At 52.7% G+C, this 13,938-nt stretch overlaps 1 protein-coding gene and 1 pseudogene across 1 annotated transcript; both read right to left on the bottom strand.

The window, feature by feature from the left end:
• Positions 1 to 5,841: 5,841 nt before the first annotated feature.
• CHP2 (calcineurin like EF-hand protein 2) lies at positions 5,842 to 9,806 on the bottom strand. The gene is made up of 7 exons (XM_059692099.1): positions 9,568 to 9,806; positions 9,254 to 9,326; positions 9,067 to 9,147; positions 7,230 to 7,357; positions 7,001 to 7,062; positions 6,168 to 6,290; positions 5,842 to 6,002 (listed from the first exon to the last, which is right to left on the bottom strand). Exons 1-7 carry the CDS (start codon positions 9,632 to 9,634, stop codon positions 5,949 to 5,951), a joined length of 588 nt encoding a protein of 195 aa, XP_059548082.1. The 5' UTR covers positions 9,635 to 9,806; the 3' UTR covers positions 5,842 to 5,948.
• Positions 9,807 to 12,241: 2,435 nt separating this feature from the next.
• On the bottom strand, positions 12,242 to 12,398 carry LOC132234034 (U2 spliceosomal RNA; annotated as a pseudogene).
• Between the last annotated feature and the right edge of the window lie 1,540 nt (positions 12,399 to 13,938).

Raw genomic sequence — 13,938 nt, 5'->3', positions numbered from 1 at the left:
CCACATGCCGCCCACAACGAAGATTTTTGCAGCCCAGACAATTTAAAGTATGTAAGAAACGTTTTAATAAAAGTTTCGTAACTTAATTTTTACAACATCCTGTTCTACATAATGATTAATAACGAACTACAACGTTCGCTAATGACTGATGACTATAATCGTGTCGCATTCATCTCCCTTACTCGACCTACATGCAGGCGCACCATTTCTCTCCACTAACACCAGCAGCGAGTATTTTAGCAGCCGATGGCCACGTCATTACTCTTGGACTGACTTGTTTGGTGTGCGCAACAGGAAATATTTCACTTTCAGAGAACAAGAAAAATAGGTTTATTTGTGTGACGCTTATTAATTTGTGCAGTTATTCAGTGTCTGGTAAGTTAATGTTCAAGAAAAAATATTAATTTTACTTAAAATGTTCTGTTATTTTATGTTAACAATGACTCATTTATTTCAGCCCTTTGTATTTATGTCTCTATCGAAATAAACCTACGTTTCTATGAAAATTGAAGTTTGTTTTTTTTTGTGGCCACATACACTTCCACCTTGTTTATTTGGCCCGTGTTTGCCTTGGAGTTTGACATGCTTGTGGTAGGAAGTCTGTAAAGTGAATTTGGAACTGTTGATATAATTGTTAGGTCTGATCAAATAATTGAATCAACATCCCCACCCCTGGGAACTGACATTTAGATCACTTTACAACCGACATTCCCTTTCACTTAGACCAGCGGTCGCCAACCTTTCGGACCTCGCGGACCACCAGTGGTCCACGGACCACCGGTTGGCGACCGCTGGCTTAGACCACATTCCACTTGCTAAGACCATTGTCCTTCCCCTCTGGACCTTCCCAGGATCCAGACCTGCCCGGAGAGTTCTCCATCCAGAAAAAGCCCGCCCAGAGTCCTTTAAAATCTCTGACTCCCCACCCCTGGGTGCTGGCACCATTCTGGGGCTCAGCCCGTCTGGCTTTCAGATGACCTGGTTTGCAATTCCTAGTGCTTTAGGCCTCCTGCATTCCGCTTTCAGCGACCCTAACAATGATGTCTTGTGCTTTGTTCAAGTTATGTTTCTTAAAACTGAAAGTGTATCTAAAATGTCTTCATAAAAGTCCATCTAAGAAATGCTGGCTGTTTGCTTTTTTGTTCATTATTGGAAATTGAGGTTTCTGAGTTCAAAGTTCAAATTAAGTTGAAAGAAATTGCATGGTTTTGGTAATAGGATGTATAAGGTATGGAAATATATTTTGAAGGGAAAAGAAAGTGAATTGTTCTAAAGCTGGTTGTTGCTGAATGAGTAAAAAGAGTTGGGAAAGTTGTAGAGAGGTTTGTGAATGTTATAGAAGGTTTGTAAAGAGAAATGTTAAGAGGAAGTTATATAAATGACGGGCCAAATTGAAACTAAATTTAATACAGTAAATACTGTACATTGCTCTTAATTTGACTCTTTAATAAAAATGACAGTGATTTTAGGGGGAAAATGTGTTTCAATAGACTCTAAAATACAGTTATCAATATTAGCCTCTACTTCAATTAATCGTCTTCAAAGTTTTATTTTTCACCTATGAGTTGAACTGGATCCTGAATTTTTCTAGTGTTCTTAAATATTTGACTACAACCCTCCAAACCAATGTTTCATTTTTCTCCAATCTTTGATTTGGAATTAGTGAGAACTGAATGTTTTTTTCCTCCCACTGGACCATTTTTCATAATTTTTTTAAAAATATATTTTACTGATTTTTTTACAGAGAGGAAGGGAGAGGGATAGAGAGTTAGAAACATCAATGAGAGCGAAACATCGATCAGCTGCCTCCTGCACACCCTCTACTGGGGATGTGCCCGCAACCAAGGTACATGTCCTTGACTGGAATCAAACCTGGGACCCTTGAGTCCGCAGGCCGATGCTCTATCCACTGAACCAAACCGGTTAGGGCCATTTTTCATAATTCTTGTCTTTCTAGCTTTTGCCCAATAAAATTTTTTAATAATATTTTTTATTAATTTTTAGAGAGAAATATTGCCCAGGCTGGGGAGGAGGCCATAACCAAGACATGTGCCCTTGATCAGAACCAAACCCGGGAACCTTCTGTCCATAGGGCCATGCTCTATCCACTGAGCCAAACCAGCTAGGGCTGCCCCAATACGATTTATAACAGGGATTGTCTCCACCAGGTTACAAGCCCTACTCATACTCAGGAAATACCATCTCTAGACACCTCCTTCCCCGCCCAGGCCTCATCGCCCCACTGACAGAGAGCAAGGATCTCTTGGCTCTGAGGTAAAACGTCACCCCCTTTCAGCAAGAAGCAGCTACAGAAGAGACCCTGTGCCCCTTTTCTCAGAAAGAATTCAGAGGCAAGGTCCTTGAGGGGAGATATTGTAGGCAATCAGACAGACATGAGCACAGTAAGGACTACGGGCCAGGTACTAGAGGTCACCAGGGTGGAAAGCCCCAGGTGCCTAGCAACAGACAATGGATAATCGATTGTAGGGTTTGGACCTTGCCCTCAGAGTGACTCTACCTCCCCTGGCCTATCAATGGTCATGTGGCTTGGACCCCCCTCCCTAGAGATAACATCTAGGCCTCAGTTGTTATTTCAGCTCCAGGACCAGCCGTGTTGAATAATGACCCCCTGCCCTGGTGCCGGCCAATCAGTCAGTGGAGACCACAACCCTGAAAGGACACACCTGGAAAGCTGCTGCATATTTTAGAAAGATCTTCCCCTGGGACCTCCCCTAAAATCTCCACCTTTAAAACCCTTAGGACGGAAGACCTGTGTGCTCTCCCTCCTGGGAGCACACCTGTGCCTTTCCCATTTGCTTTCCCTTTCCCCGCCCCCCTCCTGCCCCGGGCACCTTACATTACCTTCCTCACTCCCAAGCTCAACGCCCTTCCTTTACTTCTCTAAATTGTTTCCTAAGCCCATTTCATCTAGGAATTACTTCTTCCACCTCTGTGATTTTCCAAATAGCTGTTCTCTTACAAACATAAATGAATAAATAAATATATAGATTTTTCTGGAGACTCGAGGAGCTCTCAAAAGGGGCCAAGGGTGTGGACATTTTAATTCAAGATATTTACCATCAACAAAATTTGAGAAATAGTATAATGGGAAAAATAGACCAGTTATAAAAAGAAGTTAGCCACTATCTATCGCCTCTCTCCTCTATTTCTCTTTATATACAAATCTTCCCTACATTGCCTGGAAAAAAGAGCCACTCTGAGTTTTATACGCTCCCACTCCCCCGCCACCACCACCCCTACACATACACACACACTTCTAATAGGCCCAGAGACTAAACAAACACCCTCAGTCACAAAGTCTGTGTTCAGGTGACAATCCTGACCAAAACCACAAAATTCCCTCAGAAATCAAATACCCTCTTTGCTTCCTCCCCTCAACTATGACTCATCTGTCAGAATCACACTGCGATTGGAACACTAACATTGAAACGGGCTAGTACGCCACCCCAGACAGTACCAGAGGCCCAACGGGGCACAGTCCTAACCTAGGACCTGACTCCCAAAGTCAGAAAATGCCAGGAGTCAGACACACCCCCACACAGCCCTCCTCACAGCATGGCAGTGTGTGCCCGAGTTCTGGAAGCTGCGCTGCACCTAAGGTGGACTTTGTCCAGAAGCGCCGGAGACAAGGCGCTGAGAGCCGATTACTGGTGACGTGACCCAGGAAGCGCCGGTGGGCGGGAGACAAGGTCAGTGGGGCCAGCCCAGGCTCGCACACGCAGGGCAGCGCTGGGGCAAAGGAGGCCCTGCCTGCTGGAGGTTTCTGAGGCTGAGGAGAGCGTGCCCGTAAGTTGTCCCTTCTGAGGGTAAGAAACAGTGTTAACCCCAATTTCTCTCTGCCATTGGCTTAGGCCTGCCCCAAGGGTCAGTAGCTCCCTGGCACTTCAACCTGCTCTTCACACAGGCTGCGTGCATGCATAGCCAGCAAAGACCTTGGGCAGCGACCCCCATGCTTGTGGGAAGAAGCCATTGAGGTTCCTCAAAAAATTAAAACAGCCCTGGCTGGTTTGGCTCAGTGGATAGAGCGTTGGACTGCGGACTAAAGGGCCTGGATTCAATTCCAGTCAAGGGCATGTAACTCAGTTGCAGGCTCAACCCCTGGCTCTGGTTGGGGGCCCATGCCAGAGGCAAGCAATGGATGTCTCTCACATCGATGTTTCCCTCTCTCTCTCTCTCTCTCTCTCTCTCTCTCTCTCTCTCTCCTCCTCCCTTTCACTTTCTCTAAACATCAATGGAAAAATATCCTCGGGTGAGGATAAACATAAAATAAAATAGAACTACCATATGATCCAGCAGTCCTGCCCCTGGATAACTGCCCAAAGGAAAGGAAATCAGGGTCTCAAAGACACTGCACCCCCATGTTCACTGCAGCCTTATTCACAACAGCCAGGACATGGCAACAACACAAATGTCCATCAACAGATGCACATGGTGCATACATACACTGGAATAGTATTGTCTTTAATGAGAAGGAAATCCTGCGCTAGCCTGTTTGGCTCAGTGGATAGAGCAACAGCCCGAGGACTGAAGGGTCCCAGGTTCAATTCCTATCAAGGGCATGTACCTCAGTTGCAGGCTCAATCCCCACCCTGGTCAGGGCACAGGTGGGAGGCAACCAATCGACGTGTCTCTCTCGCATTGATGTTTCTCTCTGTCTCTCCCTCTCCCTCTCCCTCCCACTTTCTCCAAAAATCAATGGAAAAGTATTCTCCGGTGAGGATTAACCACAAAAATAAGGAAATCCTACCCTCTGTGACAATATGGGGGGCCTGGCAGCATTATGCTAAGTGAAATAAGACAGCCGCAGCGTTCTTTCGGGTGGCTTCCGTTATATGGGGCCCCTAAAACAGTCAAAGGTATAGAAGCAGACCACAGAACGGTGGTTACCAGGGGAGGGGCCGGGGGACACAGGAAGCTGCTGTTCGATGGCTGTAAAGTGACAGCGACGCAGGCACGTTCCCGAGCTCCGCTGTACCGCGTGGCGCCTGTGTTAACAATAAGGTGCTGTGCACCAAACGTTTGTTAAGCAGGTAGGTCTCATGCTAAGTGTTCTTACCACATAAATACACAAAAACAAACCACTAAAAAGCAAAGGGATACATTTGTGGAGATGACGGTTTATTACCTAGATTATGTCCAAACTCATCAAACTGTGTGCGTTATGTGGTGTTGCAGACCGATGATAGCTCACTGAAGCTGGGTCGGGAGCATGGGTGCTAGCCGACCTGGCTGGTGTGCTAGCCGCAGGCTCTGCTAGGCCGCAAAGCCCTGCCTGTTGCCTTTGCCAAGGTCTGCAGCGCGTGCATCCTACCACAGCCAATGCCGAGGTGCGGCGTGACACTACTCGAGGCAGTTAGGGAGAGATGGGCACAGTTGGCCCTCACGTGTTGATACAGGACAACTCTAGCACAGACCTGGGCGAGGGCATGGGCAGGGCACCCAGCACCTCCCAGGGCTACAGCCGAAGTGCTCGTTACAGACCTAGGATCTTACCATTTTATGTGACTTTCCCCCTCCCTTTGTGATGTGTCAATCTTTAAACATCTCACCTTCTAGAATGAAGCCAACACACACACAAATGAGTGAGAAACGGAGAATAACTGAGTCAGAGAGCACCATCTGAGCTCTCAGCTCCAGCTCTGCCTGAGGACACTTCCTGACTTTTACATGAGCCCATCAAACCCCTTCTTAACTGAAGTCCCTTTGGTTTGGGATTCCAGTCACTTGCATCCAAAATACTGTTGGCTGATTTATAGATCTGAGAGCAAATGAGTTGGACTGTAGTACACACCCAGCCAGCTTTGTCGCCTGGAGCCTAAATAGAGTTCAGTGTAGAAGAATCGTTTATTGGAGCCCATCCCTCTGGGGGCTGAGAATGAACGCCAAGCAGAACTGGTCTTTCCAAGCTGCCAGACGCACAAAGAAGGTCACTTCAGGATCCGGATGCTCATCTTCTGCTCAATGTCCATCTTCTCCAGGGACTGGTGGAGATGGGTGGTAGTTGAACTCCAGCCCTCTGTTCTTCCAACTTCCTCTCCCATCCCCAAGGCCCCCTGGAACCCCTCTCTTTCTGCCCTCCTCCTTCAGGCTTCATTTCCCATGTCCATCTGTCCTAGGAACTCCTCAGGCCCCAAGGGCATTCTGACCTTGCTGAACTCCATGAAGGACACAGCTCCATCCCCATCTTCATCGGCCTCCTGCACCGTGCGGTCAGTGATGCTTTCCAACTGCTCTTCTGTCACCTGTACCCCAACCATTAGCCGGAGTACCTGGGAGGTGGAGGACGAGACGGCCATAAAGAGGAGGCACAGGGACTACTAGCACCCCCCCCCAACCTTGTCCATATCACCCCAAAAGTCATTAACAATTTCATAATCCACCCCTCATCCTTTGTTCACCCCATTCCAATCACTGCCCACACATCCACCAATAGTGTCCCCTACTGCTTCTCAATGTAAACCCTCACTATCCCTCATTCACCCAACAGTGTGCCCAGGCCCATTTACTCAACTGCAGTCTCAGAACCCAGCCTCCATCCCATCCTCCAACCATTCCCAATCCCCAGTTTTTCAATCTCAGCACCATTGACCTTTGGGGCCAGATAACTCCTTGCTGGGGGCGGGGGGGGGGGGGCGCTATCCTTTGGAGTGTAATGTTTGGCAGCATTCCGGACTTCCACCCACAGGTGCCAGTCCCACCACCCCCCTCCCCAGTTGTGATAACCAAAATGTCTCTAGCTATTGGTGATGTCATTCAGGGGGCAAAAATCACCCCCAGCTGAACCACTGATCTATTCCCAACCTCATACCCAACTGCTTCCCCATCTCTCAACTAACCCACACTCCAACCCCACAGTCCCATGGCCCAGGCCACACTGCAATCATCGGCATCCCCAAACCACCCTCCCCGCTCCCCACAGCCATTCCATTCAACCATCCCCCCTGCACACGCCACATCTCTGCTCTTGTGTCCTCCCGACCTGTAGCATCTCGTGCCTGGAGATCTTGCCATCTCGATCCAGGTCGTAGAGCTGAAATGCAACTGGGAAGGAAGCGGAGGGGAAGGAAGGTGGGTTCCCTTGGTTCTCGTCCAAAGATCACGGAGGGGCCGGGAGGTCATAAGGTGCTCACAAAGGGAGTGGGGGTGCCTGGGGCCCTCGCTGGTGTGGTACATCTGGGGTCTCACTTGGGGGGACCCTACCAACTCACAGCGAAGTTTGTTCATTCTGCTGTTGGGGGGTTCGGGTTCCTTGGGGTCCCGGGTTCCTGTGTCATCATCTATAGGTCGGAAATGAGCCAGGACTCTGGCAAAGTCCACAAACTCCACTCGCAGGCTCCTGGGAGGGTGGGGGAGGGGCAGTGGTTGCCTTGGCCCTGCTCCGCCCCCATCCCTAATCTCCCGAACCATTCTCCCCCACCCATTCTCCCCCACCTACTCACCCCCCAATCTCCCCTCACCTATTCTCCCCACCTACTCACCCCACCCAATCTCCCCCACCTACTCACCCCCCAATCTCCCCTCACCTATTCTCCCCACCTACTCACCCCACCCAATCTCCCCCACCTATTCACCCCCTAATCTCCCCCACCTACTCGCCCCCCAATCTCCCCCACCTACTCACCCCCCAATCTCCCCTCACCTATTCTCCCTCACCTACTCACCCCACCCAATCTCCCCCACCTATTCACCCCCTAATCTCCCCCACCTACTCGCCCCCCAATCTCCCCCACCTACTCACCCCCCAATCTCCCCCACCCACTCACCCCCAATCTCCCCCACCCAACCTCTCCCACCCACTCACCCCCAATCTCCCCCACCCAATCTCCCCCACCCACTCACCCCAATCTCCCCGACCCAATCTCCCCCACCCACTCACCCCCAATCTCCCCCACCCAATCTCCCCCACCCACTCACCCCAATCTCCCCCACCCATCACCCCCAATCTCCCCCACCCAATCTCCCCCACCCACTCACCCCAATCTCCCCCACCCACTCATCCCCAATCTCCCCCACCCAATCTCCCCCACCCACTCACCCCAATCTCCCCCACCCATCACCCCCAATCTCCCCCACCCAATCTCCCCCACCCACTCACCCCAATCTCCCCCACCCATCACCCCCAATCTCCCCCACCCAATCTCCCCCACCCACTCACCCCCAATCTCCCCCACCCAATCTCCCCCACCCACTCACCCCAATCTCCCCCACCCACTCACCCCAATCTCCCCCACCCACTCACCCCCAATCTCCCCAACCCAATCTCCCCCACCCACTCACCCCAATCTCCCCCACCCATTCTCCCCCACCTATTCTCCCCCCCATTCTCCCCCACCTACTCACCCCCAATCTCCCCCACCCAATCTCTCCACCCACTCACCCCCAATCTCCCCCACCCACTCACCCCAATCTCCCCCACCCATTCTCCCCCACCTACTCACCCCCAATCTCCCCCACCCAATCTCTCCACCCACTCACCCCCAATCTCCCCCACCCACTCACCCCAATCTCCCCCACCCAATCTCCCCCACCCACTCACCCCCAATCTCCCCCACCCACTCACCCCCAATCTCCCCCACCCACTCACCCCAATCTCCCCCACCCATTCTCCCCCACCTATTCTCCCCCCCATTCTCCCCCACCTACTCACCCCCAATCTCCCCCACCCAATCTCTCCACCCACTCACCCCCAATCTCCCCCACCCACTCACCCCCAATCTCCCCCACCCAATCTCCCCCACCCACTCACCCCAATCTCCCCCACCCAATCTCCCCCACCCACTCACCCCAATCTCCCCCACCCATTCTCCCCCACCTATTCTCCCCCCCATTCTCCCCCACCTACTCACCCCCAATCTCCCCCACCCACTCACCCCCAATCTCCCCCACCCATTCTCCCCCACCCACTCACCCCCAATCTCCCCCACCCACTCACCCCCAATCTCCTCCACCTACTCGCCCCCCAATCTCCCCTCACTATTCTCCCCCCTCTCCACTCCAGCCCCCCCCCCCCCAGGCCACACAAGCTTTTCCCTCCATCCCCCTCACCCATCAGGGAAGAAGCTGTCTATAATGCGATCCCCCAGGGGGTTCACGGCCAGCGCCCCGATCTGCTGCAGGTCCACTCGGCTGGAAAGGAAGTTCCAGGTGGGCAGGGTGGGAGGGAGGAGACGGAAGATTGGGGGGCCCAAGGGGCACGGGGAGGTCACAGCCCCCCCCCACCCCCGCCCCTCACCTCAGGTAGCCCTTCTTGTTACTGTCCAGGGCCCGGAACCGGTGGTAGAGGCGGAGCAGGGTGGCCTGCGAGACTGAGGGCGGGAGGGCGGCGGGTGAGGCCGGGTCGGGAGCTCAGGGTCGGCCCGGCCGGAGGGTGCGGGCTGCTCGGACCCGGCGCTGGGGAGGCTGGAAGCGGCGTGAGCGGAACCGGGGGTTCTCCGCGCCCCGCGCGCCCCTAGGGACCCCCGGAGCAACGCCACCCTCTCACCCGGGCTCGGAACCCGGCTCCGCGACCGGCCCCCGCCCGCGCCCCGCAGCCCGCGCCCCGCTCACAGCCCGTCTCCCGCCGAATGCGGTCCGCGTCGGGGATCTGCGCCGCGCGCGAGCCGCCGGAGCCCATGCCGCCTGCCCGGACGGGACGCTCTGTCCCCCGCCCCGCGGCCGCCGGTGCCGGGCGAAGGCCACAGGCCTGGCGGGGATCCAAGCTCCCGAACCCCGCGTCCCGCCTCCCACCGCGACCCGGCGAAGGGAAGGCACCGCCCTGAGCCGCGGCGGCTTCATTCCCAGGTGCGAGGTCGGCGCGGGCGAGGCCGGGCGAGGCCGGGTCCCGCCCGCCCCTCCCGGGCCCGCCCGCCTCTCCGGGTCCAGCCCGCCCCTCCCGGGCCCGCCCGCCCCTCCGGGGCCCGCCCGCCTCTCCGGGTCCCGCCCGCCCCGATCCGCGTTCCCACGCTCCGCCCCGCCGTCCGGCCGCCTCCCGCGGGCCCAGCCCTGCCCGCCCCGGCTCCCGGGTGCCCGCGAGAAAGGCTGGGGGCCCCCGACCTTCTTCTGCGCACAGAACACAGGTCCCTCTGGAAGGGGGAGCGGCTCCCAGGCAGGAGGGCCGGAGGGAGGGTGTGGAGGGCGCCCAGAAAGGGGGGAGTGACCCGAGGCGCAGGTGGGCGCTGGGTTCAGTGGAAAGCGCTGCATTTGGGCACTTGGACTGAAACGCAGCTGTGCAACTTGGTGCATCTCTTTTGTTCCGTCCACATACGTTGCTGTTGTTTCATTGAGTCAATGCTTTCCAATCAGGAGGCTGAACCAAACCAGATCCCAGTTTCTCCTGAGAGACCAGAAGCCTGACACCTCAGGCCCTCGCTGCTGCCTGGCGCCCCTGGGTGCAGCTGGGAGCGCTGTCCTGGTGCTGCAGTCCCCACCCAGCCCAGGCCACGCCCTCTGAGCCCCAGGGGGCTCTAGATGCCCCAGACTGGGACTGACTCAGACCTCTGGCCAGCCTCAGAGATGATGGGAAGCCACACACTCACTGTGATGTGTGAAAGAACGGGTTTCCAGCGCGCTGCTTGTGCCAGGCACTCTGCTCAGCGCTCGACTGCATTAGCTCACACACTCCACAGCACCTGCTGAACTTGCTTCCCTGCTTTTTGAAAATATATATCTTTATTGATTTCAGAGAGGAAGAGAGAGAGAGAGAAACATCAGTGATGAAAGAGAATCATTGATGGGCTGCTTCCTGCACCCCCCCTACTGGGGATGGAGCCGGAAACCTGGGCATGTGCCCTTGACCAGAATGGACCCGGGACCCTTCAGTCCACAGGCCCACGCTCAATCCACTGAGGCAAACCAGCGAGGGCTGTTTTCCTGCTGGCCTGTGGCGGAGGCTGCCCGAAGAGCCAGCTGTGAACTAGTGTAAAGCATGGGTGGGGGACCACATGGCCCGCACGGGGCCAACATTTTTTATTCTTATGTATGGAGCACAGGTATACATACAGCCCATGACTAGATGGATAGTATGTCAGTCACGTTACAGCCTCTAAGGAGAGGGGTAATTAAGGGGGGAAGCTGTTCCTTACATGGGGGCAATAATGCAAAAAGAAAGGTTGAGAAACTTGGCTGTAAAGAACAAGCAGTCCAGTGGGACTTTATCCTTCCCCGCCCTCCCCCATCACAGTCACACATATACACATTCCCAGGGGCCGCTCATTACCAGGGTTCAAGTTCACACCCTCCCTGGAGGGAGAGAAGCTGGAGAAACAATTGAAGCTCCAGCCCCAGGCAGAGACTTGCATTAGAGAAGCCTTGAAAATATTGATCTAAGAAGTGCTTGCTTCTCTTGCTGGTACCCCAAGGATTAAGCAACTGGCAGAAGGAATGCTTGGTTCTCTCTCTCTCTCTCTCTCTCTCTCTCTCTCTCTCTCTCTCTCACACACACACACACACACACACACACACGCACACACACACGCTGGAAGTGCAGTCGGGTTAGGTTCTGAACCAGGAGGGGGTATGGGTCCCTGGGACGTTGCAATAATCACCTCAGGCCAGCCAGCAGGGATGCTGATCTTGGAAAGAGCCCCTACAGCTATAATCTCTGAGTCAGCAACACGTTAAGTAAACCAGGCCAGAGAGTAATTAACTGCTCCCATCCCCACGCCCACAGAAGACTTGCTGGGACCCACTCCTCTTCACACACACCAGGAGGATTTACATCAGCTGCTCGATATTCGTAGCCATATCTTTTCGGGGCATTGAAAGGGGAGATGTTTGGGGAGGATTCATCTACAGAACCAAATGGACTGGATTCAGGCTGAGGTTTGTTTTTTTGCTTTTTTAAAAAAATATATTTTATTGATTTTTTACAGAGGGGAAGGGAGAGAGATAGAGAGTTAGAAACATCGATGAGAGAGAAACATTGATCAGCCGCCTCCTGCACATCTCCTACTGGGGATGTGCCCGCAACCCAGGTACATGCCCTTGACCGGAATCGAACCTGGGACCTTTCAGTCCACAGGCCGACGCTCTATCCACTGAGTCAAACCGGTTTGGGCTGTTTTTTTGCTTTTAAGCTGTATAAAATGTGCTAGCTGTTCTCAATGAAGGAATACTAAGATTCGAATGGGGGGAAATGCAGATGCAAGAATAGTCAGGAAAATATAGAACTCTTACAACTCAACAACAAAAAAGACAAGTATCCCAATTATAAAAAATGTTTTCATTGCTTTGTTTTTTAAATATTGGTCCACCTGGAACTTATATAAATATCAAACATTACAGATAGTTAAGCAAACAATGCAAATCTATCAAAAAGAACTTTAAAGCTTAAAGAGCTTTGAAAGTTCTTTAAAGTTCAACTTCTACACTTGATCTTAGCCAAAAGGCCGAGAAGCGATAAAAGTTCAACTTCTAGAAATACAGCAGAATAAACATTCTTCTTTACAAGACTTTGAAGAGTTTGACTGAATTTTGAAATTATCATAGTGTGGTAAAATGGATTAAAGAGGCAGAAACCAAAGCCATGTGACCTTGTCTTCCAACATAAATAATGTCAGTTAGGAAAAATGTAAATTATTGAGTGCCTTCGGGTAGATAAATACTTTTACCCAGTTCTCATCTGGTATGTTATAAAGTGGCACATTCCAAATATTAATATATGCAGAGAGCACACCTTTCCTAACCATTATGTCCATAATAGAGGCCTGGTGTACAAAGTTCGTCCACTCGGGGGAGGGGTCCCCTCAGCCCGGCCTGAGTCTGAGAGCCCTCAGGGGATGTCCAACTGATGGCTTAGGAAGCGGGCCTAAGCCCGCAGTCAGACATCCTTAGGGCTGCTGGGGAGGCAGGAGAGGCTCCCACCACCACTGCTGCGCTCACCAGCTTTGAGCCTGGCTTCTTGCTGAGCGGAGCTCCCCCTGTAGGAGTGTACTGACCACCAGGGGCAGCTCCTGCATTGAGCATCTGCCCCCTGGTGGTCAGTGCGCATCATAGCAACCAGTCATTCCGCAATTTGGTTGATTTGCATATTAGCCTTTATTATATTCCCGTGACTATGAATATTAAAGTGTTTACTGCTCAATCAAGGTCTAGTGTGACTTCACAGTGAATCCTTTATTATCCTGTAAGGTCGTGGCATAACTGATTTTATGTAGAATGGGTAGTTCTCGTTTCCTAACTAGTTGCTCTGCTCTTGCTCACCCACATTGGTACAGTATCCACGGTCGCTCCTTGTCCTGCCAGGACCAGCCTCCCTCCACTTCCATGAGCCTCCTGGGAAAGGAAGCAGAAAGGCTGTCCAGGGCTGTGTTACCCAGTTTCCATCACCCAGTCAAATAAGGCCTGCGCACGTCAAGGCTTAGAAACCTTCCCCAGGACATTCCCCCTGGACATTGGAGAGCAACAGTGACCACTTCGTCAGCTGTTTCCGGAGGTTCTTGGGTGAATCAGGCCCCTCCTGCCCGGTCTGTCCAGCAGGTAGGGAAATGGGTAGAAGGCGGAGGAGTTCCATCTCTGCTGCTTCTCCATCAAGTGTGTGTGCCCCAGCCTCATCCCCCTCAGGCCTGTGACCATTGCCTGACCTCGTCCCCCTCGGGTCCTTGACCATTGCCTGACTTCGGGGCGCAGGTCATCTGACTGAGCTTTTCCGGTTTTGCTCTCTCCTTCCCTGGTGAGGTTTCAGAACATTCTTGGGGTATCTGCTGGCCTTTTCACCCTGTGCCTCTTGTTTTATTTCCCACAAGCTTTCCCCTCTTCTCATGCTTCTTTTCTCCTTTCCGATAAACTTGGGAAGATTTACATGCGTTAGCCATGAACTAGTCACAGAAATAATTAAAGAAGAGCAAGCAGTAAGAAAATCCAGCCACACAGCAAATTTCTCTTTAATTCCTAGATCCGGGTCCTGTGCTGGGGCTCCAGAAACGAGGGGACAGCAGGGAG

The sequence above is a fragment of the Myotis daubentonii genome, chromosome 4, assembly GCF_963259705.1.
Source record: "Myotis daubentonii chromosome 4, mMyoDau2.1, whole genome shotgun sequence".
In the NCBI taxonomy this organism is placed as follows: Eukaryota; Metazoa; Chordata; class Mammalia; order Chiroptera; family Vespertilionidae; genus Myotis; species Myotis daubentonii.
Note: the sequence above shows the minus strand (reverse complement) of the source record. Positions and strands in the feature narration are given on the sequence as shown.

What these genes read in the sequence shown, in the direction of transcription:
- CHP2 (XM_059692099.1), bottom strand. Translation starts at nt 9,634, where the DNA reads ATGGGCTCCGGCGGCTCGCGCGCGGCGCAGATCCCCGACGCGGACCGC. An exon ending in CATTCGGCGGGAGACGGGCT is followed by an intron (nt 9,327 to 9,567) that starts GTGAGCGGGGCG and finishes TCCCGCCCTCAG; the next exon opens with TCTCGCAGGCCACCCTGCTC. An exon ending in AACAAGAAGGGCTACCTGAG is followed by an intron (nt 9,148 to 9,253) that starts GTGAGGGGCGGG and finishes CTTCCTTTCCAG; the next exon opens with CCGAGTGGACCTGCAGCAGA.